Genomic DNA, 16,515 nt, shown 5'->3' on the forward strand with positions numbered 1-16,515 from the left:
AGTAAATTCTAATGGAATAATAGAAATAGCAATAAACCAAGGGTATGATGTTAAACAGTCTCCTTTAGGGAAGTAAAAGAAAAAAACCAAAAAACCCTATTTTAATTACTTCCACACACTCACATCTATAACTGTAATTAAAACATAAACATATAGCATCCAAGTAAAGAAAAGGATGTAAAATTATAATACCCTTATCTTTACAAGTGGATCAGACAGCAGGTGATAACTCCTTGCCATGCCATGACAGGATACGGCTCATTATTGTCTTTCAAAAGAGTGTCGGGAACAGCTTCTTTAATTCCTTTTCAGCTTCCTCCTTGCTTGAAAATACGTAATATTGGCCTTGAACTTCCACTTTCAGTTTGGTGGGATACAAGAGGCTGTATTTGATATTGGCTTTCCGTAACAGCTGTTTAATGTTGAAGAAGTCTGCACGTTTTGCAGCTGTTAAAAGTGAGAAGTCAGGGAAAATACAAATGAGATTATTTTCAAATATAATTTCTTGCTTGTGTCTGAGAAGTGCCATCACATCAAGCTTACATCGTAATCGCTCAAAGCGAACAATAAAAGACCTAGGTTTAAAGGTGTTTGATCTGCGTATACAATAAGCTGCTGCTATCTTGGTATCTGATTTAAAGTCATCTCCAATTATTTTAGAGAGTAATTCTACTGCAAATTTCACTGGGTTTGTACTTTCTCGTTTCTCAGGTAGACCTTTGATTCTAATATTATTATTCCTTCTGCACCCATCTTCCAGGGCCGCAAGTCTGTCTCCGAGTTTTTTGCATTTGGAATTCGCAGCAGTAGCTTTTTCATCGGCGTTAGATGCCAATTGTTCCGCTGCTTCAATTCGAGCCGTGAATGCCTGCATAACATCATCCAGCTGATCCGCAAGTTTTTTCAGTTTGGATCTGTTTTCTTCAATGTGTTCCTCTAATTTCCCCACTATACCTTTAAAGGTTGCGTCAAAATGATTAAATAGATGCATTTCCCGGTCTTTGTTATCCTTCTTAAGCTCACTTACAGCCGTAGCCATGGCAGTGGCCAGTGTTGTGATCATCTCTTTCAGTTCGGACAGATTGTTTCGGCTTTCGTGCTCCGCAGGTGGAATTGCAGCTCCTATTACAGGCTGCTTAATACACTCTGGTCTAACCACTGAGCTCTGAATTGGAGTAAATGGGTTAGAGAAGGACCAAATGACTGAAAGACTGATGGTGATGTAATAGTTCCGACTTCTGCCTCATGGAACCAGCAACCTGGGGTTGCAGTGCCTGATCACTGCATGTGTTGAGTTTTGCACATCCTCTCCATGTCACTGCAGGCTTTTCTCCTAGAAATTATTTTTTCAAATTAAACAATATTTCTAAATGTTCCTTTTGTATTTTGTGTGTGTGTGTGTTTAGGCATGAATGGGCTCTGCAGTGAGCTGACCAGTGTTGATTACCTCCATATTCATTATACTTTTTTGATTGGTTCTGGCACCACACAAACTTTGACTGAATTAAATTGCCCTGAAAATGTTATATTATGCAATCGTTATCATGTTAACATGACCATCCATTCAAGCTATCATGCTAAACCAAAAAAGTGCAAGTGGTGAGAGGTTAAGGGTATTTACCAGAATAGTCATCAGTCATGGTAAGCTGATACATGCTAAACAATTACTGCACCCAAATCAAAAAGAATGTGGGAGAAAAGGCAGTCTTAACCAAGCTACTGATCAAAACCAAAACTGAAACCTAAGATCAAAAGAAATTGCTTCAGAAGCTTATCTTCTTTAGTCAATGAGTCTTTTTTTAAACAAAAAAAGCAAAATGCAGACACCAAATAAATGTATCTTGGTATTTTATACCTGGGTCACCAAAACGTAATATTTGAACTTATCAATAAGCACATGTATGCACAAATGCAGCTTAGCAATGCACCAGCTTTGAAAGGCCGCAAAGCACAAAATGGTGACAGTGATGATGTTAGTGGGAAAATGATAAATAATAATTTTAGTTGAAATCAAAATTAAATTACTTGAACCCAAACAGTCTGTCATTTTCTCACATTTCACTTCTTATGTTACAAGTTGCTTACAGCTATATAATAGCAGATTTTGAGTCACTTAGTGATTTATGTTAGTCTGTTATATTTTCCAAAAAATATTTAAGTCTGTAATATTTAACTTGCAATAAGGAATGACACAGTTGCTGTCTGGATAGTGCTGTAAACATCAGCTAATTGTTTTGATACCATGTTTCTGTTGAATACAAAATATTGATTCCTGTTTGATTAACACTCTTAGCATATAAGAGTTCTTTGTGAATACATGGTGGATTAGAAATTGCTCTATTACTTGGTATTGCTGCCTGTATGTTAACAACGAATCTGAAAGATTTCCTATCAAATTCATATGTTCATCAATTCTTTGAACTAGTTTTATTCATTGATTATCATGAAATGGAGCTTAGATACATAATGTGTAAATTGAACAGATTTCAAGTATGTTATCTTGTGACTTCTTTTATAGTGACTTTATATGACTTCATATTACTTTTATTATAAACCAGTACCATGGAATGCATTTAAAATTAAATTTCATAAAAGGCACTATTAGTATTTCAGTATATGCTTAAAAAAGATCTTTGTTATAATTTGTCTTTATTTTGAATGCAGTAATATTGTTTGAGCTTGAAGGCAGCCAAGTCTTCCTTACCCTTCAATCTTGCTACATCATAAATGCGAGTAAATTGAGTTTTCAGGTTTACCTCATGTATTCAATTTGTTCAGTGCTTAGGAAGTTATTTCCAGGTACAAAATTACCTGGCCCAAATTTGTCTTTTTCTCTTTATACCACCTTTGTAAGTATGAGGTTCTTCCTTCTCCCGTCTCTGTGACAAATTCGTTCAAAAATCCCAATTTTTTTGGAACAGCAAGAGGCCCTGTATTAATTATTTTCCTTAGACAGGTCTGATGGGGAAGCATCTTTTCCAGGCACAGAATTACTATACTGTATATTACCAGCCTATTTCCCAAGGCCTATCTGGAACTGACTTGATGTCCCATTTAATTCCCCCATCTGGTCTTCTTATTGAACACAGGTTTGCTTTTCCTCATTTACAAACTCTCCCTTCAAATTCTGAAGACTGACGCTTCTTCTTTTTTTATCTCTGGTCCTTTTAATCCATTATGCTTTGAATATATGGTACTGGGTAGTGAAGCATTTAGGTTCCTTCCCCACTAAAGTTCAGGTTCACTGACCCTTCCTCTTTCATTACCTTATCTGGCAATGCCATGTTTAAGAATACCACTTTGAACTCCCAATCATTAGCATACTGAGTTTAATTTTGTCCATCACTTTTATATTTCATGTGGTGTCATGAGAAATGGCCACTTCCAAAAGAAATAGGTGTGTGCACTTCAGCTTCAAAACAGAAGCACACAAGCAGATCTACTGTACAGAGAGAACCAAAAATATGCCATCATTGAGCTACTTTTTGCTGATTTCCAAGTGAATTCACCAGAGAGTTGATCAAAGATTAGAAGAAATGACTAAAAGATACCCTGAAAAATGAGAAAAGCCAGATGGATTATGGAAAGAGTCACAAGATACATTGGAATATTAAACAGTGTGTTCATGGCTCAGAAGAGACAAAATGGAAAAATGCACGACACAGTTATTGATGTGTGCATCTGTGGGGAGAAATTAGTGCTTCATAGTTACCCATCTTTAAGTCTAAAGTTACAAAACTCCATTCATGTTCTATTCATAAATGGCTGTATCCTGACTTAAATAAGCCTGCATACAGTGCACTATGACTGTATACTGAGATAAGCAAACAAAAAACAATTTCACATTTATAGAAAACAGGAAGTGGCATGGTGGTGCAGTGGGTAGCACTGCTGCCTTGCAGTTAGAAGACCCGGGTTCGCTTCCTGGGTCCTCCTTGTGTGGAGTTTGCATGTTCTCCCCGTGTCTGCGTGGGTTTCCTCCCGCAGTCCAAAGACATGCAGGTTAGGTGCATTGGCAGTCCTAAATTGTGTGTTGGCTGGGATTGGCTCCAGCAAACCCCCGTGACTATGTGTTAGGATATAGCGGGTTGGATAATGGATGGACGGAAAACAGGGAATATTATTATTGTAATGTTTTATATCTGTTTACTATAGGGAGCATGTATCTTTGAAAGAAACTGGGTAAGATGATGGCAGTAAGGAATGGTGAATAGACTTTGAAGCTACACCTCATATTTTTGAATTACCAGTGCGCAATGAAAACCCCTGTAAAAAGGATTCCTGGGACAATAGGAGAAATCACTCTGTTTGACATACAAGAGTACCCTTAAAGAACAATGGGTTAATGAAAATGCTAAATGATGCTGCCATACCACAATCTTTATTTACCCATGGATAGCACCACAAAGTCTAGTGGGTCAGACAACTTCAAACTGCTTACATATGCCTGACATATTTAACATGGAACGTTAGCTGAAAATCCAGTGCCTTATTGAACTCAGGACTTTAATATAGCCATACTTGACGTTACATGTAATTCAGGAGTTACCCTAGAATATAATCCCATATAATGGGCTATTGTGTTTTCTGACTTGTGATTCAAAGTGGAAAATATGTTGAATTAAAGGAAAGCATTCTGAGAAAAGGAGGAAGAAGTAGAGAGAGAGAGGGAGAGAGAGAGAAATAAAGGTAATTGGAGGTTTCTCCAGTATGATATATTACAGAAGAAAACAACCATACTGTGTTTTAATCTCTTATTTTTTTTCTTGACCTTTCCAGTATTTAAACTAGTGATTGTCTCTTGGTTACACTTCTACTTGACCATTGTTGGTTCAGTCTATTCCCTGGTTACCAAAGAATTTATTCTCCTTTTCTTTTTATTTCCTTCCAGTCCTTACAAAAATGCATTTCTGTTTTTTCAGTTCAAACGCACTCTTATCTCAGTTATGAAAAACCTGGAAGTACAGTAGAATCTTACAGTAGATTTAAGTGTTTAGGATTAGTTAATGATGCTTTATTATGTGAACCTTTACAGTTTCTACAGCACTCTTATTTTCCTTTTTTTCAGCATCCATGTTTTTGGAAAACTGGAAGCGAAAACAGATGAGACTGAGTTACTACTGGGATCTTACTGGACTTGAAGAAGAAGAAGTAAGTAAAATGTTTACTTCTGATGTGTCAACTACAACAGATACTATGAAATGCAACAAGATTTGTATGGTATAACACAATTTTCATAATTGAGGTATTGTTTTTAAAGCACCACATAATTAACAGCTTTTTGCATTAGTTTGAATAATATTAGAAATTCAATACAAGATGGTGGAGTAGTAATCAAGCTTTTTTTTTTTTATTACGTAAAATGTTTGAAATATTAAAATGTAAAATGTGAGTTATTAACAGTAAAAATGCTGACCTTTCCATTGAGAATGTGTGTGATTATAGTTCTTCAGATGATATATAATAATCTGCCTCTATTACTAATTTTTGTGCCTTTGCTTCAATAGAAAGTTTGAAAGTTTATTGAGAATGAGTTGTACACACAGTCCAACAACCATACACCCCACGCAACACAAATCATTGCCTTTCTACTATCAATATATGCTGGTATCACAGTGCCAGCACTAGTACCATGATTGACAGTTTCCAACACAAATTATGCTGTTGCACTTTGCTGTTGTCAGAATGCACCTCCTCAACCACTATAAAGTCCTTCTGCAGGAAAGTGTCACTTGCTGGGAATCTGTGAACTGCATGTATTGTTCTCCTATATACAGTTGCTTCTGCCAGCTACAAAAAAGGTCTACAAAGGTACTATCAGACAGACACACTAAACTTGTGAATAGCATACAGCATAGAAGAGGCTATCTTTAATTTATAGATTCTCTGAGTTTTTTTAAAGGTTCTGAAATTGTGTTTTTTTTGTTTAGTGTTTCTCTTTTGGAATTTTAGTGTAATATTACAGTCAACTTTTGTTGTTGCTCACTCATGAATGAGAGAGGGCTAAAGTGACAGGCTGCAAATTAAGGTTCTATGTCACCATATTAAATAATAAATTCTAAAAACTGCAAGTTTACCTAAAACTGTTTATCAGGAGCATGGTATGCAGTAACATATGAGAAAGCAAGTATTTAGAAGGCTGTTTTCTAGCAGGCTAGAATTCTAACTTATCTTTGGGTAGGTAAAACAGTTTTATGATCTTAATCCTTTTTGGATGATGTCCGATACCATGTGGAGTTGCTTCTGGTGCAACATGCGCATTGTCTTTGGTTTGTTGTGCTCTCTCAATACCTCTGTCCTTAGCTGACTTTCCATGTTAATCTGTTTCATGTGTCCTTTACACTTCATAGAGTAAAAATGAGACTTTTTTGCAAAACAACTTTAACATTGAGAGTCCCTGTGTGAAATAAGGTATCCTCTCCCTAGTTTGGTTCAGCTATTAGTGCAGAGGTTAAATTTGGATGAATAGATTTTGAAGCTAGCCTCACCCCACCATGATGTTCAGGGGAATGCCACAGTGCCCAGCTGCAAGAGTTCTAGAGAGAGAGACTAGCTTCCAGTTCAAAAGCAAGTGTCTTCAGTCCCCAGAGAGATGCCTGTGTACTTTTCTTGGCTCCCAAGAGAGCTAATAAGCTTACTTGCTCCAAAGCAGGTTAATGAAGATTTGTACCTAGTTTTCTGAAGGGTAGGTAAAGCCTCTGCTAATTCAATCAGAGTCTACCTACAGTTCCATCCATTTCGTATAGGTGCATGATGTTGACCATGACAGTAAAAAAAGAGTTTAGCTTGCTTTTACAAGCAAAAAATAAATTTCCTTTTAGGCATCTCTTTGTTTAGAGATGTTAGTTTATATATATATATATATATATATATATATATATATATATATATATATATATATATATATATATATATATATATATATATTGTGAGGGATGGCCGGCCATTTACCCCAATCTCTCCAGGGAATTATGGACAATGGAGTTTTTATTCCCAACCCTGTTGGACACCTTGGGGCCCACCAGAGGACGCTGCAGGGAGGCTCAAGGACTCTTACGTGCCCTATAACCCGGAAGTGCATCATGATCACATGACAAGAAGAAACGACGTGCTTCCGAGTTGAGGAAAAGGACTTTTACCCTGACCCAGAAGTCATAAGGACTTGTGGGATTGTTGGACAGGAACACCTCCGGGTCAGGGAATTTAAAAGGACGATGGGAAATCCCAGACGTTGAGCTGAGTTGGGTGGAAGGGTGGTAACGTGTCTGGGAGTGTAGAGGATTGTTTATTGATTAGATTATTGTTTATTAATTATATGAGATTTGTGGAGTGTAGGTGCTTTGTGCACGTTAGATATAAAAATAAATATTCATCTTTGGATTTTACCTGGTGTCTGACGTGTAGACTGAGGGTTCAAGGGGTCACGGAGACCTTAAACTGTCACTATATATATATATATATATATATATATATATATATATATATATATATATCTCGATCTGATTGTATGGGTGGTTACTATGTAACATTCTATGATTTGCTTCTTGTAACTGAGAGGTCCCCGTGGCGGATGTTTCCAGACTGGTAGACCAACCACATGTGTTACCTGGTAGGTAACCACCCATACAATCAGATCGAGATTCAGACTACGAATGCTATGAATGTAATTACTCCGATCTCCAGGCGGTCAAATAAACGAACCACACGCCGTGGCGCAGTGTAAAGAGGCTTTGCTTCTGACGCTGATGTCCGAGGTTCAATCCCCGAGAGGGGATGAGCCCAAATAAGGGCGAAATATGTGTCACTTACTCTTTGCATTATTTGACAGCAAACTGTGTAATATATATATATATATATATATATATTTATATATACAGTATACTGTATATATATAGTGTATATATATATATATATATATAAATATATATATATATATATATTTACGGTATATATATACAGTATATAATATTGTGACGGATGGCCCCTTCACCACATCTGCCAGGGGGACAAGAGTGGGAAGCTGGATGCTAGACAGCAGCCTCCCTGGGTTGCAGCGGTGCCTCGGACTCCCCCAGGGCTTCATGGAGGTTGGAGTGCTATGCAGCTCTGTGGGGTTCCGCCCCAGGGGCTGCTGCAACAGGAGTGGCTGGCCCCTTTTGGGCACTGGTTTCGCTCTACCTGGAAGTGCAGCCGGATGTCAGCAATCAACCACCTGGATACCCAATATAAGGGAGCCAGCGACCACCACTCAGGGGCCAGAGTCGGGAGGAGGAGGAGGACAAGGACAAGGTTGCTTGGAAGGAGTGGTCGTGTCAAGGAGCAAGAGAAAGTGCGGTGCATTAGTGGTGTGCTTGTGCTTTGGACTGTGTATTGCTTGTGGGTCACAGGGAAGACATGCGCCCACAGGGGAAGAAAATAAAAAGCATTTATTTTAGTTTACAGTGCCTCCCGTGTCCAATCTGTGTCGGGTCGGGCACTATACAGCGTCCATCTTACAATATATATATATATATATATATATATATATATATATATATATATATATATATATATATATATATATATATGGCCATTTTATCAAAAAAACCTGTAAGGTTTTTTTGGTTTTTTTTTTACTGAAGGTGAGCATTTGTTAGTTCTTATCCAATCATATTTTTACAAAAATTTTTAATGTTACAATTACATTTCCATACTGCAATTACTGTTCCAAAGATATTGTCTCTTGAGTTGCGGTTCTACTTCCTTGAGATAAAGTGCAAAGAAAAAGTATGTGAGCTTTTGAATGACATGTTTTTCTGCATTAATTGATGTAAGTCACAAATATAGACAAACACAATATGTTTATGCTAATAAAACACAAACAATTATAATCTTTCATTGTGTTTGTTGAACACCCCTATCTAACAATCACAGTGTACTGTGGAAAAAGTAAGTGAACCCTTGAATTTATCAATTGGTCAAACTTTGTTTGGTATCAATAACCTTTATTAAGTGCTTCCTGTAACTGCAGATCAGACTTGCACAACATTCAGAAGGTATTTTGGACCATGTCTCCTTACAGAGCTCTGCCATATTCTTAAAATGTATAATGTGAATGATTATCTTGAGGTCATTCCAAAATTTCTCTGTTGGGCTAAGGTCTGGGCTCTGACTGGGCCACTCCTAAATGCAGATTTTCTTTTTTTTTTTTTAAGCCAGTAGTAGATTTATAAGCTTTATAAGCTTGGAGATTCATTTTCTCATTGATGATGGCAAGCTGTCCAAGACTCAAGGCAACAAAGTAGCCCCAAATTATGATGCTCCCTTCAACAAATGTTACTGTTGTGATGATGATTTCATGTTGATATGCAGAGCCATTTTTATGCCATGCATATTGCTGCATGCTCTTCCTATACAATTCAATGTTAATTTTATCAGTACACAAAACATTTTCCCAATAGCATTGTGAAGTGTCAAGATGGTGTTTGGCAAACTTCAGATGTGCAGCAATGATTTTTTGGAGAGCAGCAGCTTCTTCCTTGGTGTCCCACCATGGACACCATGCCTTTTCAATGTTTTGCATTTGGTAGACTCATGAACAGAGATGTTAATCTGTTCCAGTCATTTCTTCAATCTTTTAGCTGTTACTCTATTGTACTTTTTACCTCATTAACCATTTTGCATTGTGCCTATCAAATCATCTTGGCTGGGAACCCTCTTCTAAGGAGAGTAGCCACAGTACTAAATCATCTCCATTTATAGAGTGTTTGTGTAACTGTGAACTGACAAATATGTAAACTCTTTGAAATTATTATGCAACCCTTGCCAGCATTATGCAAATCAACAATTATTGGTCATAGATCTTCTGAGACATGTTTTTAGTGATTCATAGTGTACACCAGCAGGTATTTATTATGAATAGTTTTTTTTATAAGTCAAGGTTGCTCCAAACTACACCTCCAGTCTTGTTTCATTGATTGGACTGATTTGCTAATTATTGATTCCAATTAGCTTTTGTTAAAGTTATCAGCCTATGGGTTGACATATTTGTTATAACCCATACTTGTAAATATTTGACTAATGTGTTAAATATGCACAAGAACAATACAATAATTTGTGTTATATTAGTTAAAACAGATTGAGTTTGCTCATTTCTGTAACTTAGATGAAGATCAGACCCTCTTTTAAGGCAAATGTATACATAAATGGGTTATTTCCAAAGGGTTCACATACATATATTTGGTATCTTTCAAGTCAATGTTATTTCGTCTCAATCATGTTATATATTTTACTATAAAGTGAAGCACTTTTTTGTATAAATTTTAAAAATATGTTGTCTGTTGTTGCAGCTTACAGTAAGGCTAATGGAGTCCATAGATAGAAAACCCCTTCAAACTTACTTAATACTTCCATTGTTCAAGTAAAAAATAATATTATGTAATGATCCACATCTTGAGATTGCTTCGCTCTTGCTGTCACTCTATGATTCAGGTCAATCTTTGTCTTATCTGTCCACAAGACTTTTTTCTGCTCTTTTAAGTATTTTTTCGCGAACTGTAATCTGGCCATCCAATTTTTGTGACTATCTTGTGGTTTGCATCATTCAGTGTGGCCTCTGCATGTCTTTTGAAGTCTTCTCATGATAGTAGTCTCTGGCACATACACATCTGCCTCCTGAAGATTGTTTCTGATCATTCAGACAGGCATTTGTGGCTTTATCTTTACAATTGTGAGGATTCTACTGTCATCAGCAGTGGATGTCTTCCTTGGCAATGGCAGTTGCTTTGTGATTACTGAGTATTCTTTCTTTTTAATAATATTACAGGCAGTTAATTTAGGTAACCGTAAGGTTTTACCAATATATCTAATGGTTTTATTCTTGTTTTCAAGCCTCATTGGCACAGCTCTTGTCCACATCTTGACCAATCGCAAATACAGACTCCAAAGGGTAGAAACATGCCTCGGTATCTTATGCCTGCACTAACGAAGCAATTAAACACACCTGAGTAATCCTGAACCCCTGGGACACCAATTGTCCCAAACATTATGGTGCCCTGAAATGGGAGGGGGTGGGGGCATGTATAAAAAGTATTTTAAAGTAATTTCTACATGGTGAGACCAAAATGTATGCAAATACCCTTAAATTAAAATCTACAGTGCACACTTTAATCACATCTGAATTATTTGATTTGTAATTTTAAACTGTTGATTGGAGGGGTAAAGCAAGGAAAAATGTGTTTTTGTTCCATACATTTTGAAGGACACTGAATTCTGCTGCTGGATTGATAATGGACACGTGCATTACAGCAAGACAGAATAGTGAGCAGGCCCATAACATACAAGAACTGACATTACAGGCAGTGTTTGAAGTAGAACTAAATTACTCCATTATTCTGTGTTGCTGGCTTCTTGGTGTTAATTTTACATGACATTTAATTCACCCCAAGGATATCAGAGCATGTTGATCTAAGTATTGTAGAAAGACAAGGACAGAAATAAAGATTTGGGGGGGATCTGCCTCATATATTGTAATTTTCACTGCAACGAAAGAGCTAATGTTAGTTGAAAGTAGCCTCAAAGGAGTAAATCCAATACAAGACTAGATAGATAGATAGATAGATAGATAGATAGATAGATAGATAGATAGATAGATAGATAGATAGATAGATAGATAGATAGATAGATAGATAGATAGATAGATAGATAGATACTTTATTAATCCCAATGGGAAATTCACAAGACTACCACAGGGAAGAATAGGTGGTTCTTTTATAGCCGAGGAAAAGGAAGAAGCGGACCATCAAGACAAGGAGGGAGGAAATTATGTCATCAGGGGTGTGTTCTGTAGCCGGATGGAAGTGGGTTAGATCTTGTTTGTTCCTGCAAGGAAGGAGAGAAGGCATTAGTGCACATAATTATATATCAGCACTTTGGAATCAAACAGACCCTGCTGCTGCCTTCCTTGCGCACGTGTGTGATAGTATATAATATTGAAGAGTCTTGGGGTCCCCTTAGGAGATTGGAATGTGTCGTAGCGCAAGGTTCCTGTATGCACTGGTAAGTCCACTTCAATCCCTGGTTATAGGCATTCATCCATACATGATGACAGGATCATGGGGAAGGAGCAAGACATGAGTGATCCCTAGACAATGTGTCAGTCCATCACAGGGTGAACACACACACACAGAAGCTAGGATCAGTTTAGTAGTGCCAATTTACCTAAGTTTAGGGTTTTTTTAAGCATTTTATTGATTTTATTAAAATTAAAAACACATTCCATACAAGCAAGTCAAGATTAAAAAAAAAAACTAGGTTCGAAACAAATCAACTCCCATCAGCCCTTATGTTTAAACATAGGCACAGTGATAGCGCAGAGCTGTCATTGCAGCATTACAGTGTAGAGATCTGCATGAGTTTTTCATGTTATCCCCATGTATATACAAATTGACTAATATGAATGAGTTTCAGGGTGTTTACACTCAAGTGAAAAAATAAGTACACCCCATGGAAACTATTGACTTTTCCAATATATCTGAACAGGCAAACGTTAGATTTTTATGCAAACGGCACCTGCAGATAAAGGTGATACACCTAAACAAATGACACATAAAATCAACATGGTGTATTCATTCTTATAATCATAATTCTCGTATGTTAACAAATATGAAGGTTTGTCACATGAAAAAAGTAAGTACACTCCTACAACTTATCACTGCTTAAAATCCATAAAATTAGAATGAGGTGTTCCAGATTAATTGCTGATGATTAGAACCTCCTAAGGAAGCAGACAAGTGTCTGTTTTTAATCACAGATACTTAGGGCCTGGTGTTCTATTTGCTACTAACATGTGTGGTGTCATCAGGCCAAGATCAAAAGTGCTCTCTAAGGCCCTAATAAAGAAGGCTGTGGATGCCTATGAGTCTTGCAAGGGATTTAAACAGATCACAAAATTATTTGACATCATTCCATTGTAAGGTAAATTGTCAACAAGTGGCATAGATTTAAAATGCTAGTTTGTCCAGGACTGGCCAACCAAACAAATTCATCCCAAGAGCTAACCTTTTGATACTAAAAGAAGTCTTCAAGAACCCCACAATTTCCTTGCAATATCTACAAATAACTGTTTCAGCAATTGGTGTCCAAGTATATGCATCTAAAATAAGAATGAGAATGCACCAATTTAATCTGTATGTGAGGTGTGTCAGGGAAAAAAAAACCTCTGCTCTTCAAAAAGAACACTAAAGCAAGACTAAAGTTTGACGTTCAACATCTAGGCAAAGGCCAGACCTCCTGGAGCAAAGTGCTCTAAAAAGACGAATAAAAGATAGGGTTGTTTGGAAACAGTAACAGTAGACATGCTTGGCACAAACCAAAGACAGAATGTCAGGAGAAGAACCTCATACCAATTCTGGAGCATTGTGGTGGAAATGTTATGGTTTGGGATTGCTTTGATGCCACAGGGCCTAGGAAGCTCAAAGTCATTGCGTCAACTTTGAATTATGCATTATATCAAAGTGTGCTTGAGCAGAATGTGAGGCCATCTGTCTAAAACTTCAAGTTGGTCCAGAAATGGACCTTTTAACATGATAATGTTTCAAAGCAAACTAGTACATCAAACCAAGGAATGGAGGGTTATGGACTAGCGTAGCCAAAGTCCAGTATTTGAATCTCATTCAAATGTTGTGGGGGGATTTGAAATGACCAGTACATCCACAAAACCCATAAATATCTTGCAGCTTAAAGAATTTTGTATGGAGGAATGGTCAAAAATTTTACCAATGTCAGACTGCTGGGCAGTTATGCAAAACACTTACAAGAAGTTATTTCTACTAAATGGAGAAATACCAACTTATGAGGCCAAGGATGTACTTACTTTTTCCCCAGTGGATCATTATGTTTCTTGATATTTTTCTTGAATAAATGATCAAAAAGGCAATTTTTTTCTTGTGTTTTTATTTAGGTATATTTCCTTTATCTGTAGGTACTGTTTGCATGAAGATCTACTGTTTGCCTATTCAAATATATAAAAGTCAATGATTTCCATGGGATGTACTTACTTTATCACATGACTGTACTCATTTAAACAAGTTGTCCTCAATTATTTTATTATCGTATCCTCAGCAAGAGCGACTCATCTACGAGGCTGAGGTTCTCTACTTATTTGCAGCTCCTTATCTGTCGAGGTACTTATTTGCTGCTTTTTTTAAAGGGTAGTTTGGCTCTTTCAAAAAATCTAGCCTTTTATCATAACTACAATATAGTATACAGTACACTACAATATGGTAGAACATAACCACTGAGGAAACAGACTTACAGAGGCAAAAGTAGGATATTCAGTGTAATACAGTTTGGCAAAGGTGCAGTGGAGCAGAACTTGTCATAATTGCACTCAAGACAGCGGCTGTGAGCAGACAAATGAAGAGGAAGTGCATTCTTACCTCAAGAAAAATAGGACCAAGAATCTGTGATAAAATAATTATTTCTGATTTTATGTTATCACAAGGATGTCTCATAAACACAGAAAGCATGTTTTCTTAACCCACAACCTTTTCTGCTTTATTCTGTCATTGTAATTCTGCTATGGTCCCGTGTCCCCATTAGACATATTGTAAGATGCAAGAACAGACAAGGTATTGTAAAAAATAAATACAACATTCCTCACTTTAGAACAATGTTATGTGGCAAATTAATACACACTATATCATGATTATGAAGAAATAAAATTGACTTGAAAAATTCCAAACTTGTCCTTTAAGACCTAGAATCACTTACCACATGTGTCCTGACACTCAGGCTTTTTAATGAACTGGTAGGTATGGGTATTAATTGGTCCTTCTGCTATTGTCTATAGGATTTCCTTTTTTGACAGAAGACATCTCTAAACTGTCACTCTGAGTATGGGTTGCCCCATAAGATTGTGTTTTCATCATTCCTGTCTACGTTGTACACAAAAGTACCATATGAACTCTGTAATAATAGGTTTATTGGCAACCTAATTACTGGTTGGCTTATCTCAAATCATGTTCCTGGATTAAGGAAGTATAATTGGTCAAATATATTTGATTAATACTTTTAGTGCAACATTTATATCAGAAGTAATCATTTATATAATGTTAGAAAAACAAGATTTGGCATATAATATTTTATTTCAATCTTGAAGACACATGATTTTAACTACTTAATGGAATAAAAGTCTTATTTTGATTACTTTGCTTAATTGAGGGAACTAATCTGGTCACAACCCATTGTAGATAGGAACTAGGGTGTGTGTTTGCAGCACACAATGTCTGTCTATATAGGTGAATAATCAAATAATCTGAAGTGCTATTTTTCATGTCCATTTAGTCCAACCTGTCAGACGTTATGGTCAAAGAAGAATTTAACAACTTAATTCTCTATGTTGTGATTTTCAAATTCAGTTCTGGAGCCACCTCTGCAGTTATATACCATCCATTTCCTCTTTTAATTAGACTGCTTATTTAATTAAGAACACTGTTATTTCCCAGTTTCTGACCTTATTATTTTATGCCTGTCCAGAAATTAAAAACTGATTGTGCTATACTTTTTACTTAATGAAAAGGCATTTACAAAATGTGTGTTTGACAGGGGGTATTTTCTTAATTGCATGAGTGGGTCACAGTGAAGTAATTGCTTCTCTTTAGCATTCAGTGTTAATTGCACTGATGTGTTCCCTGCTCAAAAAAAAAGTGAATGAAAAGAAAATAATAAAACAAAATTAAGCATTTAAAGCAGTACAAAAAATACTAAGATTTCTTAATTAAAAAAGTAAATCTCACGCTAACACTCTTTTTTGATTGCAAAGTAAGAGAGGAAAAAAAGCCTGAACATGGGAAACACTTCTGTATGCCATTATATAAGGCAAGGATGTGAACATTACTACTGTCATGCCAAGAGCCCTGAGCGATCTTCACATTATGTCATTAACTTCAGATGTACCAATACATAAACTTTTAAATTCTGGTAATAGTCAAGTAGTGAAAGTCAAGCAAAATGACACCTTTTATTGGCTAACTAAAAAGATTACAATATGTAAGCTTTCAAGGCAACTTGGTTCCCTTCTTCAGCATTTCTTACAGCATATTAAAAATGTACTTTACATTTTCTATTTTTCACTTCACATCCAATAAAGATACATATAAATCCAGGTAATCTTAAAACGTATATATCTCTAAACAATAATTATTTCGTTTTTAACATTAAAGCTAGTTCTCAATTATATTTTTATTATCAATTTTTTTTAATGTTTTGAAGTTCACAGCAAAATATTTTAAATTACACGTCAGTGTAAGACACATTAGTAACATTTTATAATAATTTCTTTCCAAGTGTATCTTATTTACATGCATAATTAGAGTCTAATATTACATTTATTAAAGTTGTAATTACGATGACATTGATGTTATTTTGCAGCTCACTATATTCTGTGCAGTCTTTTAAATTTAGTTTTTAATAATTTCTTTCTCCTTTTTACCACCAATTCTGCAACAAGGAACGTATTAAGGTTTGCCTTCTTTG

General features: G+C 36.1%; 1 protein-coding gene across 3 annotated transcripts in view; it reads left to right on the plus strand.

Annotated features, from left to right (window-relative positions):
* The window catches only part of LOC114652500 (anoctamin-2-like), a 406,460-nt gene that overhangs the window by 235,448 nt on the left and 154,497 nt on the right, over window positions 1-16,515 (plus strand). For all 3 annotated transcript variants that reach the window (XM_051920300.1, XM_028802904.2, XM_051920313.1), the window contains one exon: window positions 5,069-5,151. In XM_051920300.1, coding sequence (XP_051776260.1) covers window positions 5,069-5,151 — 83 coding nt within the window. The remainder of the gene's footprint in view (window positions 1-5,068; window positions 5,152-16,515) is intronic.

Source organism: Erpetoichthys calabaricus, chromosome 1 (assembly GCF_900747795.2).
Source record: "Erpetoichthys calabaricus chromosome 1, fErpCal1.3, whole genome shotgun sequence".
Taxonomy (NCBI): Eukaryota; Metazoa; Chordata; class Cladistia; order Polypteriformes; family Polypteridae; genus Erpetoichthys; species Erpetoichthys calabaricus.